We start from the raw sequence: 13266 nt of genomic DNA, 5'->3' as shown, positions 1-13266 counted from the left end.
TTATCTATGGTGCTTATTCTTTTGATTGACGACAATGCACGTGTCGTTAAATGCCTTATTATACCTACCGGTATGCTTACTTGTCGATGTAACTTTCTGCATCGTATGTAATATTAAAATTAGTGCCTACAGTATAAACGTTTTAAAACCGAAAATAGGATTTATTATCCGATGACCTACTTCAATTCTTCTCAGTTTTATTTTTATCATAGGTCCAATGTCGTTTTTACATAAAAAACATATTATATTATAAGCATATTTTGTTTAAAAGATAATTAAATAAACAATAAAATTTAATTAAACAGTAAAATTTAAATGTATACAAGTACAATCAAGCCCTTATATATGGACGCCTTTTGCCCAAAATATTTACCACAAATTGATCATATTGATATCTTAAACTTTGACAGTTTCACAAATACATACCGATTACAATTTACATTATCAAACGTGTAGGTAGGTACATATACTTATTACGTAACCGATTATTCTCATAAACTTTAATATTGAATTCCCCAGCCATAACGAAAAGTAAAGAAGGCAAAGAGAAAATAGAAGACTTGGAAATGATGACGGCGTTGAACCGGCCGTCGGTGCCTACGAGCGTAGTCACGTTAGACCCCGTGCAGCCGACCGACTTCGCGGACTGCATCAACAGCCAGCACGCGACACAGCGGCGGCGGCATCACCACTCACAGCACTCGCTCTCGGTAATATAGTGTTTCGTTTTTATTTTTGTCCCATCCAATTACTGTCCGTCTAAGTTAACTTTGCACCGCTGTGAATGAAGCAAAGTGTGAGCGTGTCATTTTAAATGGTATATTTTCATAGAAAGTTGACATGCCATGTAGAGTTAGCTTGGTCCATGCTCTAGCGTAATCACGTTAGAGCCGGTGCACCCGACCGATTTCGCGGACTGCATGAACTGTCGCACGTTCTCGTAAAACATAGCGTATAGATAATTAATTGACATTCAAACTACTAGGTATTAATGAATGAACTGAGTATTCAAGTACTTTTCTGCCCACCATTTACCACATTTTCACGTGTTTCAATAGTTCACGAGGGAAATTACAAAGTAGACAATTTGTGTAATTAACTCTGATGTGCTGAAAATTACTTCAGTATCGTTTTTCATAACTTTCCAGTTTCTCTATTGTTCATGGAATAGTAACTTCGTGCTCATTATTGGGTGTATATCCTCGTTCCTCAAACCTACAACGGAGTGGGACTGACGGTTACTAAGCTTCATGATATGCATCCTTTATCTACCTTACGAGTTATCATCGCTGAGGAAATGACTGACTCAGTTTGGACATTGCCCGGGGTCTATAAATGATATATAATTATTATGGTTACACGATTTTGGCACGGCGGTAAAAGTCTTCAACTGTTTTTAACCCTAGTTATTTTTTAGTACATAACTTCCTGGTGAAATACTATAAATGGTATGTTTCACGTCTGATTTATTGTTATACAAACATAATAAACTATGAGTCGGTTAATATTTGATTATGTGCTCAAGGTACACTTAATTGAAGTTGCCGATAAGAGACAATAACCATCAAACTACTGTTTATGTTCAAAGTTGAGAAGATTATAACTAAAGATGTTTTAATGCCGCCAACCTTGTAATTTTTTCATGCTTTGACAATAAAATACCCATATAAAAAGTTGAAACTCCCTTTTTTTAAATATTTTACTTGCCGTGTTATTTAGTTAGTATGTCAGTATGACGACTGGTATGGCCTAGTGCATAGTAATCCTCCCTATGAAGCAGATGGTCCTGGGTTCGAATCCCGGTGAGGGCATTTATTTGTGTACTCAAATAGCTAAGCGATGATTTGATCAGATTAAAAATGAAATTTATTATTTATACACAGAAAAAAAACGACAATATCTAAAATATTTTCCGTGTGTGCACTCGTATATACGTATCTTACTATTCGAGTCTGTGCAACGTTAGTTTAGACGGATTTTAACTCCATATAGTTTGTGTCATCCACGATAACGCGCAGATTTGTCAATTCTAACCCTTAATAACATGACAATTCGAGTCAAAGCACGCGTCGTTGTGAATGGCACGATCTATAGAATAAAATTGGTTTGCCTGTTTACTCGACAGGAAAAAGAGGGTTACAATTTTAAAACTGAAACGTGACTTAATCGCATGTACTTACTTTTATTGCTCGGCCTGGCGTTTGGAACGTGACATTACGCAGGCACACTGGTGAGGAATAGGGAATAGTACGCGAAACTCTGCGTAGCGGGCGCCACTACCCCATTCCATCACAATCTGTGGGTCTACCGCGAAACAAGAAAATCGAAATTATGTTCTCTAACCTCTTTATCACTCTTGCATACTCGAGCGATAAAGAGGCATATAACAAAATTTCGATTTTCGCTTTTCCCGGTAGGCCCTTTGTAAACAAACCGCCTTGATGCATCAATGTCATATTTTATTATCTGTGAAAACTTGTCAAAAAACAGTTTTAGGCATAGTATCTATGTATAAGTTACTCTAAGGTTTGTGATAGGTGCTAGTGCTGCACTCTGGCGGAAGAACATTGCAGTAATACTCCATATTGTATTAACATCTTCGATTCGATCGATCGATTAGAACTTTTATAACATAAAATTAGCTCTGACTTTTATCCTCCAAAATTAAATCTGAGTAACTATATGCTCTAAATTACAGTGTCGTTTACATATATTGTACCGCAATATTAGATATCACAGGAACCCTAGCATTTCGGAAGAATAGCCAATAATTACCAGAGAATAATTATCAGAACTTTTGAGGTTAGGGATATTCCAAGGGAGTAGGTACGAGTATAGCTGCTCGTGTCTTGCAAATTACCTGCACTTGATCTTGTTTATTCATTTGTACGCTAGGGTTGTCACTTAATTAAGTCCCGTTTCTGTTTTAAAATTATGAGTGGAAATGCAAACGCATGTGTATATGTGTGTGTTTGTTTGACGAATTACAATGTAAGTAAAGATATGGTTAGATACGTCTCAGCTATGGAAGTGACTAAAAACAGGGCTTCTTTGGACGTTGTCGAATTAAAATATACCTAGTTGATGTTACATGATAATAAAACTGCCTATTGTACATTCTAGAAACCCACAGAGAACGGCGAGGGCGACCGCCGCGACAGCCTCCAGCGCTCGCTGGAAGCGCGACAATCGCAGTGGAAACGCATCATGTTGCTGGTGGTGGCCATCACCGTGCACAACATACCTGAGGGGCTCGCCGTCGGCGTGTCATTCGGCGCGGCGGCGGCCAGCGACGACGTCGCTAACTCCTTCCATGTCGCCAGGTTTGTTGGATTTTGAGCTTTATTTAAATGTGCGCAAGGTCGCTTTTACGCTGGAGGTTTGAGACAATCACAGTGGAAACGCCAACACCTTCCATTTCGCCAGGCTTATCAAATTGGTTTCAACTCTATTTAACAGCGAATAAGGTCGTTTTTTGACGTTGATCGTTGACCGCTTCAGCATAATGTATTATAGGTTTCGCTTTTATTTATTTTTTGTATTGCAAATTTTGAAACAAAGGAAAACCTATAAACCTAGTTTTTTATTGTGTCAATAACATTCTAAAAGATCATGGAGAATGAATACATAGAAATTTTTACATAGAATTTTTTTTGAATAATATTTAGAAGTCTTAATAGGCTATTCTACTTTTTTATTGCCCAGTTGGGCTCTGCTCTAGATCTGGAATGACATCCGCTGTGCTGTACCCTACCACACAAAGCGCGATGACATTAACAGTGCCCATACCTCTTTTTTAGACGTAGGACGTATTTTGAATTTTTGGGACAGTATATATACATTTACACAAGATTGTGTCTATCTGTAATGGAAACAGGGATGTTATCGTGGATTAAGTTATTTCAAGTCAACGTTACCACACTTTCCTATTTCGAAAATTTGGTATGCTAATTTTGTAGTCATCTAAATTTACTGCCATCTTTCAACACATGACTGAAACTCTTAGAATGACATATGGCCATTAGACACATGGTCTTTCACTGATATGTATTAAATATCAAACGGTGTCGCCATCTACTCGAGTATAGGGCAAAGGTTAACGCCATCTATTCGAGCATCTTTTTTTCTTAATTTTTCGAGGCACGATTTTATCTTATACGGAGTTATATTATATCCGTGACTCCGGCATCACTGCCTTCTGTAGGATTATTATTTTAAGAATCATGCCATCTAGCGTTAGTTTTTGAAAAGTTTACTACGATACGTTCACCAAACGCTTCCATGTAAGTGCTGCCATCTACCGTCCAGGGTCGTATTGTAAATATTTTCACAAGTCAATAGATGGCGTCTGAAGTCACTATTTTCTTAATACAGATCGATTTCTGTAATCGAATTGTGTAAATAAGTAATAGGAAACAATATGAAAAATCGATTAAGTACATACCATACAATACTCTTTATTGTACACCTTACATAGTTTACAATAAATGTACAGAAACAAACAAAGACAGTTTGATTGATTAAATATTACTTCAATACAATTTTAATTAGGTAATCATAATCATAAATCATTTATTTGCTTGAAAAGGGAACAGTTATAGATGTTCACATTTGTTGTTGTCCTCTTTATTGAGCTGTCCACTAACAACATGCAAACAATACAATTTTATAAGCAAGAATATTTAAAAAAAACTTACTTAATTGCCGCCTGTTGTTTACCTCTTCTTTATGTGTTGTATTATTTGTACTGTTTCTGTATTGTGGTGTGCAATAAAGTATATTTGTATTGTATTGTATTGTATTAATTAAATGCTAAAAGGAAATTCAGTTTTTTTTTTATTAATCAAGTTAGTGCGCCAACTCGTATAGTATTAGTCGTATCGTATTGCGTATTAATTTTCACTTGACTCGAAAACAGTCATAGTATATATATAATAAGAAGGATCGGCTTCAAAATATGTGCTACCACATGGTTAGGTCCGTTAGAAGAAATCTGAAGCACTGTTTGAAGTGACATACACGTAACAATTAAATTGCGTTCCTCTATGATCTTTCAAGCAGACAAGAAAACCCAACATGTATTTTAGCTTTAACGTTCATGCCATCTAGTAGTGGCTTTTGTACAGTTTACGAAATGATATATAAAACACCGATTAGTTTACTGCTACCATCTACCGGCGTGCTCTTGTTTCTGCATTTTAATACTGCGCAAGCGCTTATTATTATTTCGTATAGTCAATAGATGTCGTTACAAATCACTTTGTCTAATTACGTCTAGGTAAGTAACTTAATCAGAGAATGATAGTATTTACATTCCAAAGGCCAAAAAAATATTATAATATATGTAATGTTTTATTTAATTCAAAATAGCTTCATCAATCAAATGTTAAATAGTTCTTTGAAAGAAATAAAAAAATCCTTTTTGCATTGTTATACATCTAAATCTTACTTTATCGACTAATTAGTTGGATTAGTTTCCAATTGCCGTAAGATTTGTTAAATTACGTTTAGAAGGATGCGCTTAGGAATGCTCAGTCGCACATGTGTGCCGCCATTTTGTTACGTCAGAAGGAACGCGAGGCACCGTTGGAGCGGCGCGCAGGAATTTCATTGATAAGTAGCGGGCGCGAGCGGGATGCAGCTAGCGGCATAGGGCCCGCACTATCACCTTATTACGGTTACAAGACTATTACATAAATAAAATAGTGTTAGCGCGATTAAGCCTTAATATAAGTTAGACTAAGGTAATTAAATTGAAAATGAGTGTAATATTTCGCTATTTTTACGGTTCCGCTTCTAAGAAAAAAATACATTTTACTATACTTATTTGGAAAAAAATAGCGCGAACTATTAAATAAAGTATAAGAGAAACTTGCTCATTGGCAGATGGTTATGATACGTTTCATTTGTTATACGTATAGACAGTTTTCCTCCTAAATGTATCGAAAGAGCCACTGATTTAAGTATAAAGAATGTATAAAACTTAAGTCGGTTGAAAATAAATTATGTACTAATGATTGGGAAACGGCTGAAATAAACTAAAGACGTAAAATACATTTGTGAATTAAAAATATCTATCCCAGTTTTTTAAAACTTCGAATGTTTGGCATAAGCCGTTACACGCCTACTTGTTGGCTTGCCGATCTGAATTTCGCCAGACAGTCTAATTTTCCAGGTTATTCATACATTTGGAAGGTTCGTTCCAATTCGATAGAAACCTTTTTACTCGTTGAATGTGTTCATTACATCGCAAATTGAACCCATGTTTATACTTTTAAATGGGAGATTTAAGCGTTATGGGTCAAACACATTTTAGAAAAAGCTCACTTTTGTGGACAATTACCTAATATTACGGTTACGGCGCCTACGGTTCTGATATAAGTATATATCCCGGAGTCACGAGTACTAAAACAATGTATCCCACCTGTAAGGGTGCAGCGATATAACTAGCTTTAGATTTCCTTGACTTTGCTGTGTGCTTTGTTCTTTTTCTTTAGTCTGTATCTTCTACTGAGGTGTACCAATAAAGAGTATTCTATCTATCTATGTCTACAGGAAAGACGCGAACGAGGTAAGCATGCTAGAAAATGTGTATGAATCTTATTCTTCCCCTGAACAACTAACGTTAATCATAACGAGTGACAGTAAAAAGTTGATCCACCCCCAATCGAACCATTTTCGCCAGCGAAGGTACCAATCCACATGAGTATCGGTTCGCCGCCGAACAGCGTGGCGCGGTCGTCGACCCGGCAGACGCTGCCGTCACCCGCCCGGTAAACTATTTTACTGAAAATTCGCCGCCGCCGTGTCATTGAAGCCAACCTTGACGTATTGTCGCGTCTGTGCGTGGGCTCCCAGGCATGTTCACAATACATTAATATTGCCACTTCACTATAATGTACATTGACAGTTTTTAAGTAGACGCTTTTATGCTTTCAGTTCTGTCCTCTCTGTCTTTTCAAAATTATTTCTAGCTAAAAGTACTATAGTTTCGACATCGCACTGAAATCACAATACACACAACACGACAAATTTTCATATCGGACATAAAAAAATAAATCTAAATTCACTTTTTTGCAAAGTACCTATATCGATGAATTTACAATAATTGTAATTGTTCTAGAATAAATTGTACTAGAAACGTTACGATATACCTATATTGACTATGTAGTAAAACATACTAAACTTCATATTAACGGTTATTTCATCATTTCACGTAAGTACCTTATGGTATCTGATTGGTCAACCAGTCCGATCCCCTACTTAAGTCTTAAAATTGACTACTTAAAACACAATGCGGATTGGGGACTTCACATACACCTTTGAATTTTTATAAATTAAAAATAATAAAGCAAATGACAATAATGACAATGTATTTTTGGGCCAATCTGCACAAATTGCGATCCTGCGCAGAACTTATACATCGGATCCCAGTAACCCTTAAGAGGTTCTTGTCTTTTTTTTATACTACGTCGGCCAACAAACAATCATACGGCCCGCCTGATGGTAAGCAGTCTCCGTAGTCTATCTACGCCTGCAACTCCACTGTACTGTCTATTTTGATGTCCACTAACCTTTCTACCTTACCTCGAAAATCAAATAAAAAACTTTAGCTAATAAACATAGTTATTTAAAGTTTTAAATATTTAAATTATAATTTAATCGTAAAACTCAATAAGCAAACATACCTACTACGAAGAAAAATCTGAGGCCGACTTATTTCTTTAAATCCTCATGCGAAAGTTCTCCAAATGCGAAAAAACCCTATCGTCTTAAAGTTGTTAGGTGTATTCAAGTTGCATATAAAATACCTTCTTAACTCATTTTTGGTTTGCGGATTGCAACTTGCCCGTGATTTCAAGTAACCGAAATTCTAACCTGATCCCGATTGAATTTGCAGCGCAAAAAAAACGATCTTGAAATGTTATATCGGCGTTCTTGATGCCGCAGGTAATAGCGGGTAACAAGCCAAAAACACCCTTATTAATGAACGTAGTACTTTCCTTATCGTATTCATAAATATATAAACATATTTTCTCTTATCACAGTGGCATAAGGTTTAAAATTGTCTACGTTTTTTTGACTTTCACTGTAAGTTCTGCATTTTTCTTTGGAGATAAGTAACAGTTCTTTGTTGCCGCCGGTTATGCATCGCCCTTATTATTAAAGGAATAATTGCGCCTCTGACGAGGTACCTTTAGGATTAATTACATTGAAACGATTAATGCTCTAGATGATAACGCGTACAATTATCATTTTTCATTGTTATGATAATTAATTTCTTGTAAATTTTCCGCAATAGGTACTTTTTATAGTGTACATATGTAAGTATTAAGTATAAAGCTTAAATTAAAAATAATTTCTTAGTACAACTCTATAACGATATACTAAACAACGGTTAAAACGGCTAAGGTCCTCACGTAATAACGAGAGAAAACGGTTTCCATTTCCACTAACTAAATCAAAAAAGAAAACCTTTGATTTTGTTGTCGATCGCTTCAGCATAATATATTCTAGGTTTATAGGTTTCGCTTTAAAAAAAAAAAAAATTAGCAAATTTTAAACAAACAAAAGCGAAACTTATAAACCTAGTTTTTCATTGTGTCAATAACGTACTAAAAAATCATGAAGAATAGAAAAAAATTATAAGTTCAAACATTTCCTTTTTTTGTACGGACGAGTACTTTTTTTTAATACCACGTCGGTGGCAAACAAGCATACGGCCCGCCTGATGGTAAGCAGTCACCGTAGCCTATGGACGCCTGCAACTCCCCGAGGTGTTACATGCGCGTTGCCGACCCTTTAAAAACCTGTAGATACACTCCTTTTTTGAAGAACCCCATACTGTATACCCTCGGGAAAACCTCGGCAGGGAGCTCATTCCACAGCCGGAGCGTCCGCGGGAGGAAATTCCTCTTAAACCGCACAGTGCGCGACCATTTAGGCTCTAGGGTACGAGGACGAATACCCTGCCGACGGCGAGCGGTGCTGTGATAGAAAGTGGCCGTTGGCATCATGTCAAACAATTCTTCAGAGCACAGCCTATTGTACAAGCGGTAGAACACACACAATGAGGCAAATTTTCTCCTTAGACTTAAAGACGTGCTAATACTTCCCTCTTAATACTTAAGACAAGGCAAATATCAAAATGTTTACAAACTTAATCCAAGTACCTATTCAAGCGTTAGGACATTTAGATGTGATACAAGCGATAGGCCGCCGTACTGCTATAAGCGATTGACAGTACTACGGTAATAAGTACAGTATTATAAATAATGCCAATTTGTTTAATAAACTCATATCAATGCTAACTCATGCTTGTCGCATGCCTAAAAGCTTACATAAATTGCAATAAACTTCAATGCAAAGAGCGCAGGTACTAAAGACGCCAAGCCTTATCCAAGTGCATTTGAATCACAACAATTATCACATAACGCGGATCATTCTCCATAACGCATCGATTAAGAATGGAATGTAATAGGTACATGTTATACAATGTTACATGTGATTGTCAGAATGAGAAGTAGCGGGCGGTTGAATGGTATGCGATAAGGCGGTCGATTTAACATGGTAGTTAGTCGGTGCTGGGAAGACGCGTTATATCGCGCTGCGCCCCTGGGACACGCATTGCCACAAGCGGAACTTATGTTATACTTAGTTTGAAAGGTGCTCATTTGTACACAATTATATCCTACTTCATTATTAATCGTGCTCTAAATTTCATATGCGAATGGCTCACTTCAATTACAAACTTCGAGGGCTTGAAAAAAAAGAATTTGTATTACTAAATTAAGGCCTCAACGCCAACGGCCCTAACGTTTGGAGTACAAAAATTATAAAAAAAAGTAAGTAACTGTATTTGGTTCTTATTAAATAATCAGTTCATTAATCGCCATTTATTAACAAAAATTGCCAGTTTTCGTTACCTATTGATAGAATAACGCATCCGAGTATTTCTTATATCTTTTCTTTATTTGTCTATGCGACCATACCTGTAGGCGCGTTCCGGTCATACATTTATCATGTATGCTATGATACTGCAAACGGAACTTTCTGTCACAACACAAATGTGCGTTTGATATATCATGTCGGACGCGTACCATAACGTCCACAATGCAAGTGCTGCTGACAATCGCTGGACATTTGGCCGCAGCCTGCAGGAGATCTCGCGGGCGAGTGGCGCCCGCGCGTAATGGGAGTCGGCGACTGCTTTGTGCCGACGCTGTTATTATGCAGATTAACACCGTCGGGGATTTGTTCGAAATATATCGTAACAAGCACTCCTCGAGGCGCCGATGCGCGCCCCTAATTTACGAGGCACCGGGAATGCGACCGAGCGTTAGATTTTTCGATCTTTTTCCTTTTGGTCGGTTGGAGGTTTCGCGTTCGGCGATTGGTGTTGATAATGCTTGGGGTTTTTTTTTATAGGCGCATCGTTTGGAACATGGGTGTTTAAAGTTTTTGTTACTTACAGACAATTTAATTACTATCTGTAGATTCATGTAGAAACGCTAAGTATAAACGTGCAAATGTATAGAATAGTATATTTTGTAATGTTTTTATAATGTTAATTAGTAATTAATTGCTTATATTTACATAATTCTATTTTATTATTTACTTATTTTGTTCTCCATTTCTCTCCACCGAGTATTCCTTCTTAACTTTTTCTTAATCAACGTTGCATTTATTTAGATGTGTATAGATACAGATGTATTACAGTTACAGTACAAATACTAAACTAAATTAATAATTTAATCATGGTTACAGCACTAGGCAGCTTGTTTTGTGTTTCAATCTAACCAATATGAACCGTCTACTACTTCGTAATTTTACCAGCCTAACATTATGCCTAATATATTATTGTCCTAACGATTTAAGAGCCCGGTAACGATTTTAGAGCAAAAATGTACAAAATGATAGATTTAGTTGTTGAAATTGTACATCTTTTGTTACGTAATATCTAAATAACAAGTATTGGTTCTAAATAACATCTTTCCTTTTAATAATGAGGTGGCAAGCGTGCCTCCCCGGTATTATGTGACGAGAGGGGATAGTTTGTAAAAATTCATCAAAAAATTATGGTGGTAAATTATACAAAATGATAGATAGATAATCCGTTTATTTGTTTGCCACAATACACACAGGAAATACAAATAATATAATGACAAAAAAAGAACAGATAATACAAAATCAAACGAGAGAAAAAACATTTATACAAAATAGAAGTAGAAAGAAAAAAAATACATTGAAATAATACTGTTCCATACATATAGGAAATGTTGTGTGCGTCGCAGCAAAACAAAAGGGTTCTGGCTCAGTATTACGCTTCACCCTATGGGAGAGGCACTGATATTCTGCCAGGACCAGTTCACGTCAACCAAGATACAATATTCACGTAAAATATGCAATATTATGCATATTATATATTGCAAGGTATTTAGGTAAGTTAGTACTTACCTAAATACCTTGTTTATAAAACTAGTTACATAATTACCATTGAAAGTGTGTACTTACATAGATATGATGTTGAAGTGTCAGTGTGATTCTGATTAGCATGCTTAAGTAATACGTAGTGTCAAGTGTAATTATAAGAGGAAATTCGGATTTTATACATAACGAATTACTAAGACCAAATAAAATAATAGTATTAGTAGAAGACAATGATGTGTATAAGAACCGTTTCAGCAAATGTAGATCGTTTAAGTATCAAAATTACGTTGAAATTAAGTCGATTTTCAGAGAATGTCACTTGTTTTGAAGTAATTTCTGGAGAAAAATGATTACGTTTAACTTTCATTTACACTACTCCAAATTTATAATAACAAAAATGTAGTTTATTAAAGTACAGGATATGTGTAATACAGTGTCCAAACTTTACATACAAAGTCCAAATTTTACGAAATTTACAAATAAGATCGACAAAATCAGTGCTTTACGCGCGTTTACCTAAACTTCCATCAGAAAAAAAAATCATTACTATAATTAAGAGAGTCTGTTTTCAAAATTTTTTTTTATTAAAATGAAAGATAACAAGACGTGCTAATAGAAACCAGTACTTGTTATTTCTAATAGTTAACAAAAAGTGTCCAATTTCATCGACTAAATCTATCAATTTGACATTTTGCGACTAAAATCGATAGCCGCTTTTTAACAATTTGCAAGGATTATACGCCATAAATGCGGCGGCAAAGATTAGCCATCATAATGCGGCCATAATGCGGTGGTGATGACTGAAAGTCTTCACCTGTTGTAGTTTATCTATTTTTCATGGTGTAAACGTTGCAATTTGTCATGTCATGTCAAACTTTAAAATATACCACCATCGGAAGTAAGTAAATAAACATTGCAAAAAAAACTATCTATGCCTACAGATAAAAAAGAAAGGTGTTAACTTTCTTTTGTGGAGATCGTAAATTTTATTTTCCTAATAGGTTTGATATTTATACTAAATGTCATTTATTTGTAATATTCGCTGTACGAATCCATAAAAAATTGCTATTAAAGTTTGCTAGCACCGGTGGGGCTGTGAATTAAATAAAGCACCACCTCAAAAAGGTGTACATTTTTCGTAGTCATTATTTCACAGATGGCCAACTTTTAGTACCTATTTGCACACAGAAGTTTTAAATAGAAGCAACACCATTAAATAAAGAAAAAATGCATGCAGTGAGACATGGACAGTACCTAGCAGCGAAAAAAGTTTGTTACCCAATAAACATCGACCAGTAAACTGCGTCCAAAAGAGAGGTATGGGCATTGTGAATGCCATCTCGCTTTGTGTGGTAGAGCACAGCACAGCGGATGTCATTCCAGATCTAGAGCAGAGCCCAACTGGGGAAGTACCTCCACCTTACAGAAAACCGCAGCCAAATAACATTTGAAACTACTCATAGTGTTGTGTTCCTGCCGGTGAGTAAGGTTGCCAGAGCTCAACGAGGGTGTGGAGTGTTAGGGTCGGCAACGCGCATGTTACTCCTCTGGAGTTGCAGGCGTACATGGGCTACGGAGACTTCTTACCATCAGGCGCGCCGTATGCTTGTTTGTCACCGACGTAGTATAAAAAAAACACCTAATACATAGCGTAGTTTTTTACTTTTCTAATAGTTGTAAGGGACAATTGCACAAAATCGACTGTAATCTTAATTAAGTTCCCTAAAGTTTATATTTGATTGTACGCGCATACTAACTTTGTTATGGTTAATCAGTCCGTCAATTGCGGTATATGCAACCGAATCTAAATAAAGGCAAATTTCAACGAACTGCAGT

At 36.2% G+C, this 13266-nt stretch overlaps 1 protein-coding gene across 1 annotated transcript in view; it reads left to right on the top strand.

Moving 5' to 3' along the window:
* The window catches only part of LOC133523476 (zinc transporter ZIP11), a 78724-nt gene that overhangs the window by 6014 nt on the left and 59444 nt on the right, over window positions 1-13266 (top strand). The window contains exons 3-4 of the mRNA XM_061859083.1: window positions 520-710; window positions 3124-3323. Of these exons, the coding sequence (XP_061715067.1) occupies window positions 520-710; window positions 3124-3323 (391 nt within the window). The remainder of the gene's footprint in view (window positions 1-519; window positions 711-3123; window positions 3324-13266) is intronic.

The sequence above is a fragment of the Cydia pomonella genome, chromosome 12 (assembly GCF_033807575.1).
Source record: "Cydia pomonella isolate Wapato2018A chromosome 12, ilCydPomo1, whole genome shotgun sequence".
Classification (NCBI taxonomy): Eukaryota; Metazoa; Arthropoda; class Insecta; order Lepidoptera; family Tortricidae; genus Cydia; species Cydia pomonella.
The sequence above is the reverse complement of the archived record's forward strand: the minus strand, read 5'-3'. Positions and strand labels throughout refer to the sequence as shown.